General features: G+C 52.8%; 1 protein-coding gene across 3 annotated transcripts; it reads left to right on the forward strand.

Moving 5' to 3' along the window:
• The first annotated feature begins 8,548 nt into the window (after window positions 1–8,548).
• Window positions 8,549–18,271, forward strand: HSD11B2 (hydroxysteroid 11-beta dehydrogenase 2). 3 transcript variants are annotated; one of them, XM_010814420.3, is made up of 6 exons: window positions 8,549–8,632; window positions 9,377–9,504; window positions 16,374–16,586; window positions 16,689–16,874; window positions 16,984–17,121; window positions 17,325–18,271. In XM_010814420.3, the coding sequence occupies exons 2-6, from the start codon at window positions 9,474–9,476 to the stop codon at window positions 17,735–17,737; spliced, it is 981 nt and encodes a 326-aa protein (XP_010812722.1). In that variant the 5' UTR covers window positions 8,549–8,632; window positions 9,377–9,473; the 3' UTR covers window positions 17,738–18,271.
• The last annotated feature ends 128 nt before the right edge of the window (window positions 18,272–18,399 follow it).

The raw sequence follows: 18,399 nt of genomic DNA on the forward strand, positions 1-18,399 counted from the left end.
GCAGTCATTGCCCCAACCCACAGGACTTTCAGATTTGGGCTTCATGGGATCATGCCTGCTACCCTGGGGCTGCTGGGAGACAGGCACCTGCCTCCTCCATTTCAGGGGCTTCAGACTCTCTTCCCTTCCTGCTGAACTTGGTTTCCCTGAATGCGCCCTCTCCCCTCCACTTGGGGACACTCAGAATGAACCCTCTCATGAGCTCAGGCTTTCTCAAAAGACAGGAAGAGGCTCTGTCTTCCACCAGGTGCTCTATCCATATTTCTAGGCCATAGGAAAGTGAGCAGCTGGCTGGCTGCCTGCTCAACATGGGCTGGACAAAAAACACCCCTATCCCTAAAATTATCAGCCACAAGCATGCAATAAAGGCAAAATAGCAACTCCTGCTCGGTCATGTTATGATTCTGGGTCTTATGCAAGTGTCTTTATCTGTCTACCATATAAATGCTTGTTTCCAGGACTGGTAAACTATATGGACTAAATATCAATGCTACTTTGGCCTCAAAAGTACAAGACAACTCAACTCTAATCTGGAATTGTAGAATTTAGGGCTGAAGAGAGATGGTGACCCAAAAATCATGGTGGAGGATGAGCCATTATATGCCCACAGGGAAGGCAGGGACTGGAGAGTCAAGCCACCAAACCCTGGGTCCATCTGCCTCCCAGGCACTGCTCCTAGATGTCCTGTGCATGCATGCATGTTAATTCACTTCAGTCATGTCTGACTCTGTGACCCTATGGACCATAGCCCACCAGGCTCCTCTGTCCATGGGATTCTCCAGGCAAGAATACTGGAGAGGGTTGCCATGCCCTTCTCCAGGGGAGCTTCCCAACCCAGGGAATAGAACCCAGGTCTCTTATGTCTACCTGCATTGGCAGGCAGGTTCTTTACCACTAGTGTCACCTGGGAAGTCCCCTCTAGCTGTCCCATGAGTATCTAAATGCAGCATATCCCTATATGCCCTTTTTGTCCTTGCCACAAACCTCCTTCTCCCTTTAGGCCCTCCAAAGGGCACCACTACCTACCCAGTCTCTTCCTAGTCCTTGCCCATCTAATCCAGACAGTCCCCACAAACAGGCAGTTCCTCCCTCCAAAATATGTCCTATGTCCATTCTTCTCACTCCCTCTGAAATATGTCCTGTGTCCATTCTTCCCACTCCACTCTAGCCCACAGCACCAGTTTCTCCTTTGCTGTCTCTGCAGCAGCCTTCTGTCTGTCTCCCTAACATCAGCCTGCCTGCTTCCAGTCCCTTCTCCTCTTAGCTGCCAGGCTTACCATTCTTTCTGATCATTTGTTAAAGTGGGTAATAGCCTGAATAATATTGTTGAAGGAAATGGCAAATCACTCTAGTGTTCTTGCCTGGAGAATTCCAGGGACGGGGGAGCCTGGTGGGCTGCTGTCTATGGGGTGGCACAGAGTTGGACACGACTGAAGCGACTTAGCAGCAGTAGCAGCAGCAGCCTGAATAATGGCCTCCCAAAGATGTACATATCCTAATTTCTGAAATCTATGAATACGCTGCCTCTCAAGGCAAAGTGTACTTTGCAGATACGAAAGGGTTTTGAGATGGAAGAGAGTATCCTGGATTACCCAGGTGAGCTCAATGTAATCACAAGGACCCTTACAAGAGAGAGGCATGGGATGGTCAGAGTGGGAGGAGACGTGATGATGAAAACAGAAGTCAGAGAGATTTGAAAACATTATACTTCTGGTTTTTAAGACAGAGAAAGAAGCCATGAGCCAGCAAATGCAGGTGTCCTCTAGAATCTAGAAAAGGCAAGGAAACATTCTCCCCTAGAACTTCCAGAAAGAACCAATTAGCTGACACCTTAACTTTAGCCCAGTGACACCCATTTCAAACTTCTTACCTCTAGAACTGGAAGATAATACACCTGTGTTGTTTTAAGCCACTGAATTGGCTTCCCTGGTGGCTCATGGGTAAACAATCTGCCTGCAATGCAGGAGATGTGGGTTCGATCCCTGGGTTGGGAAGATCCCTTGGCAAAGGAAATGGCAACCCACTCCAGCATTCTTGCCTGGAAAATCCCATGGACAGAGGAGCCTGGTTGCTACAGTCCATGGGGTTGCAAAGAGTTAGACACAGCTTAGCAACTGAACAACAAAGCCACTGAATTAGTGGCACTTTGTTGTATCAGCAATAGGAAACTAATATAGTGGGTTTCAAATAGGATTAAGTACATGTATATTTAACCAATGAAAGCTGTTTCATTTTTAAAAAATATTTATTTATTTGGTGGCACCAGGTCTTAGTTGTGTTATGCAGGATCTTCAATCTTGGTTGCGGCACACGGGATCTTTAGTTGTAGCGTGCAAACTTGGTTGCGGTTTCCCTGACCAAGGGTCAAACTCACACCCCCTGCATTGGAAGCATGGAGTCGTAGCCACTGGATCACCAGGGAAGTCCCAAAGCTGTTTCATTTGAAACAAAAATGACTGCCCAGGTATCTGAGTGACTCCAGACTAAGCTCTCTGAAAAGACTTCCTCTGGCCAAATCTGAGTTTTAATAGCACAGGCAGTTTGATGGTGTCCTGATTCTGTCATCGTGGTGTGGTCACCAGTCCAGAACCTGACACTGCCCAGGGCATCACCTACTGAGGAAGGCCGTACTTTGCTAACACCACCTCATCAGTCTTCTGTTTAAGTTACCTCCAGGGCTTTCTTTGCCCTTAGGATCAACTGAAATGCCAAATCTTGGCTTTCAAAGCCCAGCTCAGCTAGCTCCTGTCCACCTCCTCATCCCTGTCCCCTGATCGGTGCATCTCCTGGAACACAAGGCATTAGCTCCCACCCCCAGGCTCTTTCGCACAGTATTCCTTTTACTCAAAGTGTAGTTAGTCTCAGCTCCTCCTGCCCCGCTCTGGCCAGTTTCTTTGAAAACATGAGACACATTTTTCTGGGACAGAAGTCCTCTCCTAGGGCAGGACGTGTTCCTGTCCAGAGTGGCTGTCCCTGACTAGCAAGGCAAGTCTGTCCATGGTGAACAGCCCAGGCTAGAGAGACAAAAAGACCTAACTGTGGTTTAAAGAACTTGTACACATGTGTATGATGAGAAGGTTCCAAGTTCACTTACCTGACTCCTAGAATTGCCAGAAGAGACCCCCGGGCAGTTCACCCCAACCTGGGCTAGACCCACAGCCCATCCTTAATTAGAGTCAATGTATCCCCAGGCTTCCTGGAACTTGTTTCTTGTCCCAGGGCATATCAATGGTTACCTGTTTCAATCCCAGCTTTGCCAGTCACCAGCTGGGTAAATTCCCCAACTTCTCTAAATCCAGTTTGCTCCTATGTGAAGTAGCAGTAACAACAGCTCCTTACTGGATAGGGCCACAACGAGGCCTGAAAATGTGGTCCTGCATATGAAGCACACAGAATGTTCCACTGGAAATGGACACTGATACATATAATCTAGACCCTACTTGTCTTTCTATCAGGAAATGATGCTCTCCGTTTCATTAACTAATGGAATTAAATTTTAATTATCAGATTCACTGGTGGGATGTGGTTAGCCATAGATCTTGTTCTCTGGGTCCATTTTGTCTGAATCACAGTACCCTTTCCAATGGGCCTTGGATGAGTCAGCCCATTTACTTGGCTTGTCCCCATGGCCACAAGCACCTCTTGCCCTGGCAAACATAGAGGCCTTGTGACTGTCGCTCTTTCTACCTCCACTGGTGGCTCCCCTCCCCATCAGTCCATTCTCCTGATAGCTTGGGGCTGTCAAAAAAAAAAAGAAGAAAGAAAGAAAGAAAAGAAAAAGGGAAGAGGGCCTGCCCTGGTGATCTAGTGGTTAAGAAGACACGGGTTCGATACCTGGTCTGGAAAGATCCCACATCCTGTGGAGCAACAAAGCCTGTGTACCACAACTATTGAGCCTGTGCTCTAGAGCCCATACTCTGCAAACAGAGAAGTCATGGCAACGAGACACCCACACACTGCAACTAGAGTAGCCCCTGCTTGCTGCAACCGGAGAAAGCCCACATGTAACAATGAAGACCCAGCACAGCCAAAAATAAATAAATGAAAGGCAGGAAGGAAGGAAGAAAGGAAGGCGAACTGATTATTTTACTTCTTGCTACCACTCTCAGTGACTCTCCCTGCTTCACAGGAAGCAGTATCTCCATATACCATGAAATTAGAATAAAAACCTCCTCATTCACCACAGCCTCCAAGACCTCCCTTATGCCTCCTGGCTCCTCTCTCCTTGAAGGACCAGATTCCCTCTTATATTAGGGGTCTTTGCATGCGATGTTCTTGCTACCTGGAACACCACCTCCTCCTAGAAAGCTTTCTCCAACCCTCAGAATAGAAGAGGCCATGAGACTCTGCTTTCTAGTGCCTCCTGTCTGTCGTGGCTGCTTGACTGTGTAGTGATCTGATTAGGGGCTGTCCTCCAGCCACATGCGGAGCCCACAAGGTGGGGAACAGTTATCTAGCTCACCAAGGCATTCCCTGAGCATGGAGCCTGGAACACAAATGCACTCAATAGATGTTTGTTGTATGAATGAAGGCGGGAACAAACAAATGAAAGGATAGTGTTACTTAATAGGAATTCTTTTGTGAAGGCTTTTGTAAATAATACCTGTTGAATTATTTTTGGTGTAAAAATGGACTTTCCTATACTACCGTCCCTTCATCATAGTAAATCTGTTATTTCCATGTCCCTTGTAAAGATTTTGTTTTTCCCTTCACTACATTGAATACATTTTCCTCCCATTAATTTTCCCTTCTTGAGTAGCTTTTGTGAGCACTTTGTGCTTTAAGAAAGGAGCGCTGTTTGGTGTATACAATATTCTCTCAGCTTCCTTGGTAAGAAGACTCTGGCACCTTTCTCACTGTTGACACTAACTGGTACAGCTTGGAACACGATGTCACCCCTCCAGAACTCTCACAGACCTAGATAAAACTTATTCTGTGTCTCCAGTCAGGAACAAGGTGTTTGGAAGCAGCACCTTATGCAACAGAGCTGATGCAGGGCCATCCCTCGGAGGCAAATGACATGAAAATGATGGTGTGTGGAGAATGTGCCTACAGTGTCCTAGGAACTAATGATTTTAAAGCTTCTCTGGCAGTAATTCAGTTTTTATTTTTTGTTTCTTAGAAAAATGAAGGCTTGTATTTACTATATGTGTTATCTAATATGCAGAAAGGCAGATAGGGAAAGGTATCCTGTGCTGATAAGGACTTCCATGGCAGCTCAGTCAAAGCTGCCCTCTTTGCAACTGGCCACCTGGCCCTGCACGTGCTCCCTGGGAGCAGTTTCGCTCGCTCTTCAGCGTATCTTTTTGTTTCCTCATTTCTATGGGGGAATGGTGCATACATACAAAGTCGTTGACTGTTCTTACTTTATTTCAGAAATGTGCAGGGCTGAGGCACCTGAATTTTTCCTCAAATACTTTAAAGCAAATTATGTGGCGGAACCTCTCATGCCTGCTCCCAGAGGAATTTCCTTTGAGTGCTCCCTCATATCTCAAAAGCTTATGTAACCTGACACAATTATCTAAAAAGCCTTGGAATCCAAAAGAACAGAGATCTGAGCTAGGAATGAAGGTCGGAGCTGGGAAAGACATGTTCTCTCCTGCCTAGTGACTGGGTCATACTTCACTAGGACAATGCTCAATTCAACTTCCAAAGAAAAATCTTAACCCCTTGACCAGGGGTTGTACTTGCTTATTTTTCGGAACAAGGAATCTCTTGACAAGGTGCTCAAGGGGCATTACAAAGCCTTAGACCTGGCTGGCGGTTAAAAATATTTCTATAACCATCTTGAGCAGCTAGTCTTCCCAAGATGAAAGCAAGAGTGGCTTGGACCCCTTCCAGAGGATAACTGACTCAAAGATCAACCCATCCTGAGAGTCAGGGTCTCCTGCCAGCAGTTAGTGCTGCAAAGCGGGTGGGGGTCTGGAATCCATATTTTCACCAAGTAGTAGTCCAGGTGATTTTGATTCAAGCCCAGCTCAGTTCCCAACTCAAGAGAGAAGGAGAGGAAGACAAAAACTGTAAGTGCAGACCTAAAATTGGGGCTCCACGAGGAGATGACCCCACTGTGTACCCAAGAGCCCTTGGGCCAAGAAGCTTCTCTTTCTCCTTTTTGTTTTCACTTTTATAAATCCCAGCCCTGCTTGCTATTTGCATGCCAGCGGTGAGGGACCTCCAAAGAGAATAGGCACCACTCATAGGTGGTTGGCTTTTCAAGGAATTTGCTGGAGAAAATTGTAGACAAGGCAGTGAACAAAACTCTTCTCCATCTGGTTTCAGTTTATTAAAAAAAACAACACACATAGGCCTCCTACCAGCAATCAGAAAACAGCCACAGCTCCCCAAGTAGGGTATTAGCCACGAGGGGTGGGACTGAATTATGTATATGCAAATGAATTAAACCAGCCAGCCAACAGCAACTAAGTTTTGTATCTTTTGCAGTTGTTCTGCCAAGAAAAGGCCTGAATCAGGGTGATGGAAGCTGTAAGGAAGCAAGTTTTGGAATTAGTTTTTAACAACTTGCCTTAATTCTACCATTGGGAGACATGTTTCTAATCCAGAGGCAAATTTTATTTATTTATTATTCTTTTATTTTCTTGGAATAGAGAAGGGCTTATTGCAGGGCCAAACAAGGAAAATGGGTGGCTCGTGCTCAAAAACCCTGAACTCCCAGAAGCAAGTTTTAAAAGGTTGATAGTCTTTTGCCTGGGTATTGCCCACTGAATAATGCCAACCTCCTTAGCTGACAGGGGACAGAGCAGAGTGTCTGGATGGCTGAGTAATCACTGAACTTCTTATATATAGAATTGTGGTACCTGCTTCATTCGGATGATGTGAGGATAGTACGTAAAATTAAGTATGAGGAAGTCGAACACAAGGACTGGCAAGCAATAGTAAATGTGGCAGAGGATTAGGAATAACTCAGAGCTGCCCTGCAGGACTCAAGATGACCAGTTTCATCTGGAGTCAGCCAAGCTAGCCCAGTAAATGTTCTCAGCTGGGACTTGCCTTTCCCCTGGGACTGGTCCAGAAAACCCTTGAGAGCAAATTCTCTTAGTGTTTCCCAAGCTCAAGGGCCCTAATCCCCAAATATCTGCCTTCAATCTTGGAAGCAAAGAAGTTCAGGGAGGGTGCTGGACACAGTTTGAAAATACAAGGAATACTTCTGGCTTTCCGCATGTCCCCATTCCTTCTGCCCAGTAAGCGAAGGGCCTGGCTTCCAAGTGCACAGCTAGAGGAGACGGACGGGGCACTCATTCATGCCTGGTGAGTTGACAATCTCCCAGGCATTTGTACCACATGAGTGGTGTGCTGGGGACCACAGGCACCCAGCTGCCTCTGGGCTCAACCCTCGCATGTCCACGAGCACTTCAGGTTCAGTTTGTCCAAAACAGACTGCTGTCCCTCGCAGGGATGCACCAACAAGACGCCCAGCCTCCCCTCGTGCCTTGTCCCCAAACCCATTTCCTAGCCAACCAGGACAGGGTCTTATTTGCTCAAGACCTTTCCCAGCTCTCCTTTGCCCTCAGAATGAAGTCAGAGGTGGTGAAACGTTGTTGTTTAGTAGCTAAGTCATGTTCAACTCTTTTGGGACCACATAGACTGTAGCCCACCAGGCTCCTCTCTCTGTCCACGGGATTTCTCAGGCAAGAATACTGGAGTAGGTTGCCATTTCCTTCTCTAGGGGATCTTCCTGACCCATGGATTGACCTTGTATCTCCTGCATTGGCAGGTGGATTCTTTACCACTGAGCCACCAAGGAAGTGCATGGCAAACGTAGCTCTGTGTTAACACAGTTCTCGGTCTTCGAGCTCCGGTATACCTGAGTTTGAATCTTGGGGCTGGTCCAAGATTCAAACTTAGGTGAACCTGAGTTTGAGACCTTGAACAATTTTCTTAGCCCCTGGAAGCCTCAGTTATATTTTATATTCCTTGAATATAAAATAGTAATGATGACACCCACTGCTGCTGCTGCTGCTAAGTCACTTCAGTCGTGTCCGACTCTGTGTGACCCCATAGACGGCAGCCCACCAGGCTCCCCCATCCCTGGGATTCTCCAGGCAAGAACACTGGAGTGGGTTGTCATTTCCTTCTCCAATGCATGAAAGTGAAAAGTGAAAGTAGAGTCGCTCAGTCGTGTCCGACTCTTAGCGATCCCATGGACTGCAGCCTACCAGGCTCCTCTGTCCATGGGATTTTCCAGGCAGGAGTACTGGAGTGGGGTGCCATTGCCTTCTCCAGATGACACCCACTACAAAGGGCTATTGTGAGGCCTCTGCACTGAACCCAAGGCTTGGAACAGAGCAAGAAGTTTGGAGGCCAGTGCATGGAATGAAGACTGAGGATGAGCTGGGAAGGGTGTGGCTGCCAGAACTAGAGAAGATGATGAGACCAGTTTTGGACATGCTGAGTGTAAGGGGCCTATGGGTGTCCAGGGGAGGCATCCAGGGGCAGCTGGACATGTGGGCCTGGAATTAAGTCTTGGCTGGAAAGGAGCGTGGGAGTCACCAACATGCGAGTAGGAAGATGAGCTCATGGTAGGGGAGGGACAGAGCATGAGCCCTCCACAGCCAGAGGTTCACCCACAGGGAAGAGAAGCTTATGAAGGAGGCCGGGACGGAGAGCCGGACAGGTAGGAGGGAACCCAGTAGCAGTGGCTTTGCAGGTGCCGAAGGGAGAAAGGGCCCAGGGTACAGAGGAGTTAACTGAAAGCAAAGATGTGTCCTTGGTATTTGAGGACTGGACTGTCATTCACTGGTGACCTCTGGCGTGGCCAGGAGCTGGAGCTGACTCAGAGATAGAGTGGGAGAGAGGAGAGTGAAGATGGTGACCAAGACAGTTTTCGAGAAATGCAGCTGAGAAAGGGGGCGGGTGTTGTGGGGAGGAGAGCATGAGAACAATGCTTGGGGAAAGGGATACAGGATTGAGTGAGAGAAGTTCTTTATGGTGGTTCCCAGGGGGAGAGGGCAGAGCCAAACTGGGGTGCATGCTGCCAGAAAGGAGCCAGTGGTTAGTTGTTATAGCCACAGTGCCCAGCACAGGGCCAGGCACACAGTAGGAATGCAATACAAGTTTGCTGTCTTTGAGGACGGGGAGGGATGGGGTGTGGAACTGGGGCAAGGGGGTGGCCATCGGCAGGAAGAGGCTCCCCTCTGCCATGGGTGAGCAGAGAGCAGGGCCTCCTTGGGATTCTGCTGCCTCTGAACCTGACCACAGAGGAAGAAAGGGGTGATAGGCAGCGCTTGGCTCCAGAAACACAGTGTGGTAAGAGAACAGAAAGTGAGCTCTTAGAGACTACCACTTGGCAGGCCCCATCCTGGATTTCTGTTCCTCCCACCCTCACATCCGACAGTCACCTTCACTTTATCCCCTTCAGAGCCGTGCCCTCCCCAAAGGCCAGAAGGTGGTGCCAGTGAGCTGTTGGACTCAGCTGGAGCCGACTGGAGCCAGACTGCCAGCCCCCAACCCACCTCATGGCCCTCCAGAGCCTGGGGCATGCTGAAGGTTTGGCTCACCAAGTTTCTGATTAAGGAGTTGGGTGGGTGGTGAGGGCAGGGTGAGACTAAGGGAGACTGTGGGTTGAGGGCCTAGAGGTGAGGTGGTTCAGGGGCTCCGCTCCTTCTGGTTGCCCTTCATTCCTCTGCCCCTGCCAACCCTGCCTTATCTGCTGGGGCTCCTGCCCTCTGCTCCTCCTTCTCCCTGGAGGGCCCTGCCAGCCCAGACTCCTGGTTCTGGCAGAGGCTGGTTCTCTGCCCTTGGGCAGGCACAGCCTGGCACCAAGCCTCAGACAGGGCTGGGCCAGCCCCTCCCAGCCATGACTGCCTAAACCACCTTCTTTCTATTTCCAGAATGTCTCCACCTGATGAAAGGTAAGGAGTCAGCTGCTCAGGTGGCCACAGTGGGCTGGAGTATAGATCCTGGTAGGAAGGCCTGGCCTAGGAAGTGGGATGAATTTCTGGGAGAGAAGGGTGTTAAATACAAATGTGGCAGATCATCCACGAGACCCAAACCACACAAGACAAATATTTCTGTCTAAGGTGGCGCAGTGTCCCAGAAGCTGAACTGGAAACATGCCCCACCCATCCTAGCATCCTACACTCCACAACCAAAGACAATTCCCTAAATTCCCCTCTAAGCAAGTCTGTCTCCCCAACCCATGCTTCCCAGTGGGTCAGAGCCCTTCATGGTTCCTTCCCAGGAGTGCAGGATCTTGTTTCTCAGACTCTGTCCTCACCGTGCTTTCCAACTTCCACCTCCCTACCCTTTTTTAAAAATTTTATGTATTTTGGCTTCGCTGGGTCTTTGTCGCTGTGCACAGGCTTTCTCTGTTATGGTGAGCAGGGGTCAGTCTTTGTTGCAGTGTGGAGGCTTCTCATTGCAGTGGCTTCTCTTGTTGTGCAGCACAGGCTCTAGAGCGCAGGCTCAGTAATTGTAGCACACATGCTTTGTCCCCCCAGTAGCACGTGGAATCTTTCCAGACCAGGGATCAAACCTGCATCCCCTACAGTGGCAGATGGATTCTCAACCAATGGACCACCAGGGAAGTCCTCCAACTCCCTGCCCTTTGACTCCTACTCTGGCAAGCTCTGGTACTACCTGTGTGGCCTTAACCTTGAAGGCTGCCTGAGACCACCCCCACCCCCACCCCCCGCCATCCTCTCCTCTACATCCCCTCCACAGTCCCAAGGGACTTAATGGTCTGAAGCTGCAGAAATCACACTCAGACTCTCAGTAGGGTGCTGGGAGGGTGTAGGTCCCACAACCAGAGTCTACAGCTTATATTGGGATGCCAGGTCAAGGTTGCTGTGTCCACCTGTGAGACTAGGCCACAGGTTCAGAACGATAGGAGTCAGCACACTTTGGAAAATGAATGTTTCCGTGAGTTTCCAAAGAATGACGCAGACCAAGGGAGTCACCAAAAACACACACATACACAAATGTACTTACATGCTATATAGGGTCATGGCATGGGGAGAGACATGTCATTTGTGTATGGACAAGCTATGGAGTCCATGGACAGAGTGTACACAAATATAGGCATACACAGGTACACAAGGTCATGTACCCAGGGTCAGACACACATACCCTCCCCAGCCCTGCCTCCCAGGGCCAGGGCTAACTTGTCATCCATACTTAAACAGTAGGAGGAGGAAGAAGTAGAAGCTCAGAAGTGGCTCTGGAAAGGACCTCTTAAGTGGGTCTGTCTCCCTGCTCCTCCTTGAGATGCCCCTGGCTCACCAGGGGGCCATACCTGGGTGGCAGAGAAGGCTTCGAGGAGGCATTGCTTTGAAGCCCTGGCACAGAACTTGAGCATCTAAGATAGAGAATGGGCAACATAATTGGGAGGGGTCCATGAGCCCCCCAGGACCTAGTATGGGCATAGATGAGGCACTGGGCAAGGGCTCAGAAGAAGCAGGGACCCCCTGTACCATGGGCTGACCTACCGGCCTCAGCACAGCGCCTGGCAGTGAGGTGCTGGCACCACTTCCCTGTGCTGGCAGAGCCTGGTATGGATGCCAGGCACAGGGTGCCAGACATGGGGGTGGGCAGAGTGGGGGCCCAAAGGGCCACACACAAACACAGACCTTCATACACACAGGCAGGGAAATGCACCCACACTCACTTACTTTATACCCTGGGGGATCCTGGGAGCAGGGCAGGGATCACCCTGTCTGAGAGGCTGCCCTCACTGACTTCCCCGGGTGTCCCCATTGGCCTGGCTCTTGGGGTCCCTGGGGTTGGAGAGTGGGCTAGAGTTAATGGGAGGCCTAGATGCTTCCTCAGAACCCCCCTCCACACACCCGCGCCCACACACATACACTTGTGTGGCAGGAGGACGGGGTGGGGGGGGGGAGCAGGGGGGAGGGATTGTGTGGGGGGTAGATTGTGGGGAGGAGGTTTGCTGCAAACCCAGGGCTGGAAAGTGAAAGGAAGTGGGGGGATTGCGGGGCAGAGACTCCCAAGAATCTGGTCTGTTACCCTGCTCCACCCAGCCCCCAGCCCCAAATCGGTCGGTGGCCGCAGGTAGCTTAGGTGTGAGCGTGTGTGTTAGACACCTGCGGCCGCTCAAGGCGTGGCGCGTACGCCCGCGTTGGCCTAGGCTGCCGGGTGAGGGCGGGCTGGTTCCCCGAGGTATTCTGGCAGGCACGCTGGCCGCGGAGGTGCGGTCAGTGTGAGGATGGAGGTTGCGTGTGTCCTCTGGTGTCCCGACCAAGTGTGAGCTGTGCATGTGCTCACCTGGCAGTCGTGGCTCAGCGGACCAGCGCAGGAGTGAGCGCATGCGGGGTACTAGGGCTAGACCTATCGCACCTCTCCTGGGCACGGCCAGCCGCAAGTTGAGCAGTTGAGCAGCAACTTTGGGACTTGGTTCCGGCTTCTTCGAAAGCTGATCTGACCGCGGGGGCGGGGCAGAGGGCGGGAGGTAGAGGTGGGGGCACCTGCCTGGCAAGGGGTGCGGGAAGAGAAGTAAAGGAAAGCCCCGCCCCTTCCCCGCCTCCGTTCCGCCCTCGCCCCCGCCCCCGGGGCTCTTTAAAAGCTCGGCCCGAGGGCGAACAGAGAAAGCGAGTATCCCCTCCCGCCCCTGGCTGGTGTCCTGCTGCACCCCGCGTCCCAGCCCCGAGTCCCAGTCCCTGCTCTTCAGCCCAGTCCCTGCCCCGCCCCGGCCCGGCCGCCATGGAAAGCTGGCCCTGGCCGTCGGGCGGCGCCTGGCTGCTCGTGGCGGCCCGTGCGCTACTGCAGCTGCTGCGCGCAGACCTGCGTCTGGGCCGCCCGCTGTTGGCGGCGCTGGCGCTGCTGGCCGCGCTCGACTGGCTGTGCCAGCGCCTGCTACCCCCGCTGGCCGCACTTGCCGTGTTGGCCGCCACCGGCTGGATCGTGTTGTCCCGCCTGGCGCGCCCGCAGCGCCTGCCCGTGGCGACTCGCGCGGTGCTCATCACCGGTGAGTGCGCGGGGCGCGGAGCGCGGCGACTCCCGGTTCGAGGGCGGGACCGGACACCCAGAGGGCTCCCTGTGGGCATGCCAAGGCAACGCGGGACCCCCAGCCGAGAAGTGGGGAAGCCCCTCTCCCCTGGGTTCAGGGAGTCAGCCAAGTAGGAAGCGCAGGGCACCTCCCCAAGTCCGGGTTGACTACCTACGGCTTGGGGAGTGTTGAAGGGAAAAGGAGGCAGGGAGTGGGCAGGTGCGCAGGGGAGACTGCGAAAGGAGCCTCCTGGAGCTTGGGGTTTATGCTATGTCCCTCTCCAAGACAGCAGTCTTCCGACAGAGGACACTGCTCTGAGGAACTTCAGAGAATCCTCACCCCTTGAACTCTGCCTAACATTCCCACGTGGGAGGTCCTGTCTCTTCCCTGGGACCAGGAGGAATAGGCTTAAATGGAGAGTTGGGACCCCCTTCTCCCAATTGGCTCCTTGGAGTTCAGAAAAGCTGGAGGTCATCATGAGGGACAGCTGGACATTCAGCCACCTCTCAGATCCCACCACCCAGACCCAATCTGTGAAGTTGTCGTCCGGAGTTTGCATTCATTACACCACCACCATTCTTCCTGGTCCTCTGTGCCTGGGAAGGAGGTGAGGTCTTAGAGAGCTGGGCTCAGGTGCTTCTGGCCACCTTGTTGAGCTCTCTTTGTCTGGAACAAGGACACTATCACCAGAAGGAGGGAAGGAGGAGCTGAGACCCAGAAGTGGAGAGGGAGAGAAAAGTCAGTGGGCACTACTGTATAGGACACTACTGGCTCTAGTATTGGGGAGGGGGAGCCTGGTCTCTCCCCTAACGCCATGGCTTTGGACAGGTGCTCAGCCGTTCTGCTCTCTTGCACTGGTGAGTGGCTTCTCAGAGACCTCAGTCCAGTAGGGGGCCCTGCATGATCAGAGGAAGCTGGGAAAACTTCCCAGAGGAGGCCATCCTTGAGCTGGGCCTCAGAAGATAGGTGGAGATAGGTAAGAGTGTGGAAGGTGTTTTGGATCAGACAAAGGGTGTGGGACAGAGGCTTGAGGCAGGAATGAGCATGGTCTGTGGGGGAGGGGGGCAGTCACTAAGCAGTCTGGCTGCTGAGATGTGGTGAGACAAGCATTTGTTTCCTTGGAAGGGGCCTTGAATGCCCAGCAAGAAGCCAGAATGTACTGAGGTGAAGGTAGCAGGAGGGTTTGAGCTTCAGTAAAGATGGTGGAGATAGAGGATGGCTCAGGTTGGGTGGGAGAGATGTGAGTTCAGGGTAGAGTGAGAAGTTTCAAGGGATCCCAGTTTTAGTGGTTTGAGGAAGGAGAGATGACAGACTTCCTGGTATGAAAGCAAAGAGCTTCTGCCCCCAAGGACAGGGCAGCTCCCCTCCTGCCTTCTAACTAGTGAGTTCCGCCTCCTCAGGACCCAGGTCTTCTTCAGATGCTAGTGCCCCAGGCAGTCTTTCCTGGGATCTCACCTCAGGTCCTTGTGCCGCTACTGTTACATCTCCTAGCCTTGAGCTTGAAAGTGAGGTAAGACTGAGTCTTCCTTCAGTTCCGGTTGCAAAGTCCCGCAATGGAGGAGGGGAAGCAGACTGCCCAACCCACCCCATCTAAACATCGAGAGTTGACCTCCAAGCTTCCCAATGCCCCTAAACTCTGGGGTTTCTTCACTCACTACTACTGACTGCAGTACAAGTAGGTGACCAGGCCCTGACTCACTTGCTAGGAACACTGTGCCTTGAGCCTGCCAGAGCTGCCACACACCCCTCCCTGGGACTGCTCCTGAGAACCCCTAGCCGAGGCTACTTGGGGAGCTCAGCCCTGGGGTCAGGGTTTGGGTCAAGTGGCTGGGTGCTTTGTGTGCACATCTGTGTACTGCTGGGCAGTATGGGTCTCATGGGAGTGAGCCATTGTTGTTCATGCCTCTCTGCAGGTAGGTTGGAGGTATGCGTAGGTTTCTGAGTGTGTACAGGTGAGCAAGAGGGTATGAAAGGTGTGGGTGATTGTGTTGGGACCTCAGAGCTGAGGTTCTGGGAGGCCTTAGTTTCCCCGTGAAGGGCTTGTCTGCTCTGGAAGGGAGCTTAGGCAAGTGGGGACACACACACACACACACACACACACACACACACACACACTCACTCACTCCCCTCCTCCAGCCAGACTTGCCCAGGAAGTACCCCTCAGCTGGGGCTGGCTAGTGGGCTCCCAGCTACACAAAGCCCAGCTTGCAGTCCCCCAGCTTTGTTTTCTCCCTCAACAGAGAGAACGGGGGGAGCTGAACCACTTTGTAACCTCTGATCAGCAGGACCACCATGGGGGCAGGCTCTAAAGAGCTTCCTTCCTCCCTGGTCACCCCCCTCCCCTCACCCCCTCTTGTTGACCACCCAAGGAGCTGGATTGGAATGGGAACAATCAAAGGAGCCGGGGTTTATTAGACCCCTACACTGGCTCTGCCTCGTGGTTTATCTCTCTGCATACCAAAACCAGGAAATTAAGCCTCCAAGTGGTAACTGACCTCAGATCTCATTTGATGGATGTGGGAAGGGATTCTAATGCAGGTCTGTTTTTGTCTTCATCCACTGTGACCCTGTCCTGGGGGCAAGTTATTTGAGGCTCAGAGAATGTCCCAGTGTTGCCACTTCACTGGAATTCCAAGGGTCAAGCATGAGGTGGGGATGGGCCTCCAGCCTGCCTGGAGCCTGGAACAATAGTAGAGGGTGCTGAACTGGAAAGGAAGGTGGAGCTCAGGTGGTACACGGCCTAGATGATGGGAACAGAGCACGTTGGCTTTATCCTAAGGGCCGTGGGGAGCCTTGGAGAAGTTTTCAGAAGCAGAGGGTATTGTCATTTTGGGAAGGATCCCTCGGGCTACTTAGGCAGAGAACGGATTCAAGGGGGCAAGGTGGGACAGAACGAAAAAAGGGGGCTGCTTCAGTGTCCAGGTAAGGGGAAGAATGCTGGGCAAGGGCAGTGAGAAAGGAAGGGAGGCTAGGGAGTAATATCTGCATATGCGAGCTGAGGCCTGATCTCAAGCAGACCAAAGGACATCAGGGCTGAGGCTGGGTCTCAGCTGGGACTGGCTGACCTACCAACAGAGTCCTGACCTCACTGTGTGCCAGCTGAGTGACTTTGGGGGAAGCAACATAGCATTACTAGGTCTCAGTTTCCTCATCTGTAAAGTGGGGATCATAAGCTATGTTTGATAGGGTAGCTATGAGGGGTCGGGGAGATGACAGCTGTGAAAGAGTTGGTCCTCAGGAGCTCAGCCAGGGGGTCCAAGCCTCCCAGAGATGGGCCTAGGAAGGGAGGGCTGCTGATGTTGTGAAGTCGGGAGTCGGAAGCCTGGATCCCATCCCAGCCATGGTGACCCCGGGTTGTCTCAGGCTGAACTGGGCCATAGTGGAGTTCACTGGCTGTCCATCCTTCCCTGACCAGGCTGTGACTCTGGTTTTGGCAACGCGACGGCCAAGAAGCTTGACACCATGGGCTTCACAGTGTTGGCGACCGTGTTGGATCTGAATAGCCCTGGGGCCCTAGAGCTGCGTGCCTGCTGTTCTTCTCGTCTGAAGCTGCTACAGATGGACCTGACCAAGCCAGCAGACATTAGCCGTGTGCTGGAGTTCACCAAGGTCCACACCGCCAGCACAGGTCAGTAGGCTCAACTTCGCCAGGAAAGGGCATGGCTGGGCTGAGATTGGAGGTGTGCTGCAGGACTGACCTGCAGCTTCCCTACTGGCTCCATGCCCTCAGGTCTGTGGGGCCTGGTCAACAACGCGGGCCAGAACATCTTTGTGGCGGATGCAGAGCTGTGTCCAGTGGCCACTTTCCGCACCTGCATGGAGGTGAACTTCTTTGGTGCACTAGAGATGACCAAAGGCCTCTTGCCACTGCTGCGTCGTTCAAGTGGTCGAATTGTGACCGTGAGCAGCCCAGCAGGTGAGGGTCCTCCCGCACTGGAGCAGAAAAGATGCCTCTGCTGGGCGGGGAGAGATACTGGAGTCCCCGGCCCAGGCTGAGGCATCCCCCACTCCCAATCCATCCCCAGGAGACATGCCATTTCCATGCTTAGCTGCCTATGGGACCTCCAAAGCAGCCTTGGCGTTGCTCATGGGCAATTTTAGCTGTGAACTTCTGCCCTGGGGTGTCAAGGTCAGCATCATCCAGCCTGCCTGCTTCAAGACAGGTGAGGCTCAGGGATTTGGGGGTGGGGCCTGTGGGGGGAGAGCAGGAAGGCAGGGTGGGTGTGGTCGTCTCTGGAGTGGGATTGGGTCTGAGGAATGGGTGTGACTTTGGCTGGGGGCGGGTCTCAGGTTGTGAGTTAGAGAACTGGATCTGGCTTTGGCTTCCCTCACTGACCCCACTCTGGCCTTGGCACTCCTTCCGCAGAGTCAGTGAAGGACGTGCACCAATGGGAAGAGCGCAAGCAGCAGCTGCTGGCCACCCTGCCTCAAGAGCTGCTGCAGGCCTATGGTGAGGACTACATCGAGCACTTGAATGGGCAGTTCCTGCACTCTCTGAGCCAGGCCCTGCCAGACCTCAGCCCTGTGGTAGATGCCATCACCGATGCGCTGCTGGCGGCCCAGCCACGCCGCCGCTATTACCCAGGTCATGGCCTGGGGCTCATATACTTCATCCACTACTACCTGCCCGAGGGTCTGCGGCAGCGTTTCCTGCAGTCCTTCTTCATCAGTCCCTATGTGCCGAGAGCACTACAGGCTGGCCAGCCTGGCCTTACCTCTGCCCGGGACATAGCCCAGGACCAAGGCCCTAGACCGGATCCTTCTCCCACTGCCCAGTGAGCAGGTCACACGTAGAGCAGCTCCAGCAGAGGAGGTTCCTTGTGCCCTTGCTCCTCCTCCAGGTATTCTGACCCCCAAGGTCTGCCCTAGAGCCTGGCCCAAAGGACCCCACCCCATGCACTGCCGATGCCACAGGCCAGGCCTGGTGAGGTGAAGGCTTTCCAGTGAACCTCTGGGCCTCTCCTGCTTCATGAGCCCAAACAGACCCTCCTGGGCACAAGGCTCCACCATGCAGCTTGCAGAACCCAGCTGGATGGGGAGTTTAGTTCAAGGCTTAACTAGAGCCTTAGCCAGGATCCTACAGACAGTGCCTCTGCAAACTAAGGCGAGATTAGGTAGGTTGGGGACCCCCTCAGGATTATTTCTTGGCACCAGTGCCTCAGTGCTGTGATTTGAAGGGTGAACCCTGTTTCTTGACTGGCTCAAGGATTAGGGCCCTGACCACCCACCCCAAGCCCCCCAAGGCACAGGGAGGCTACATACTCACCTTATTGCCACTTTTTTAATAAAGACAAATTTTTATTTCTCCTAGAATGGGGGAGATGCTCTGTTTGCCTAGGTGACAGGCTGTGGCCGTGTGACAGACTGGAAACTGCCTGGGCAACCCCCGGGGCTCAGCATGGGGGCCGAGGCTCTGGGCACAGGACCTGGTTTACATCCAA

This window comes from Bos taurus, chromosome 18, assembly GCF_002263795.3.
Source record: "Bos taurus isolate L1 Dominette 01449 registration number 42190680 breed Hereford chromosome 18, ARS-UCD2.0, whole genome shotgun sequence".
In the NCBI taxonomy this organism is placed as follows: Eukaryota; Metazoa; Chordata; class Mammalia; order Artiodactyla; family Bovidae; genus Bos; species Bos taurus.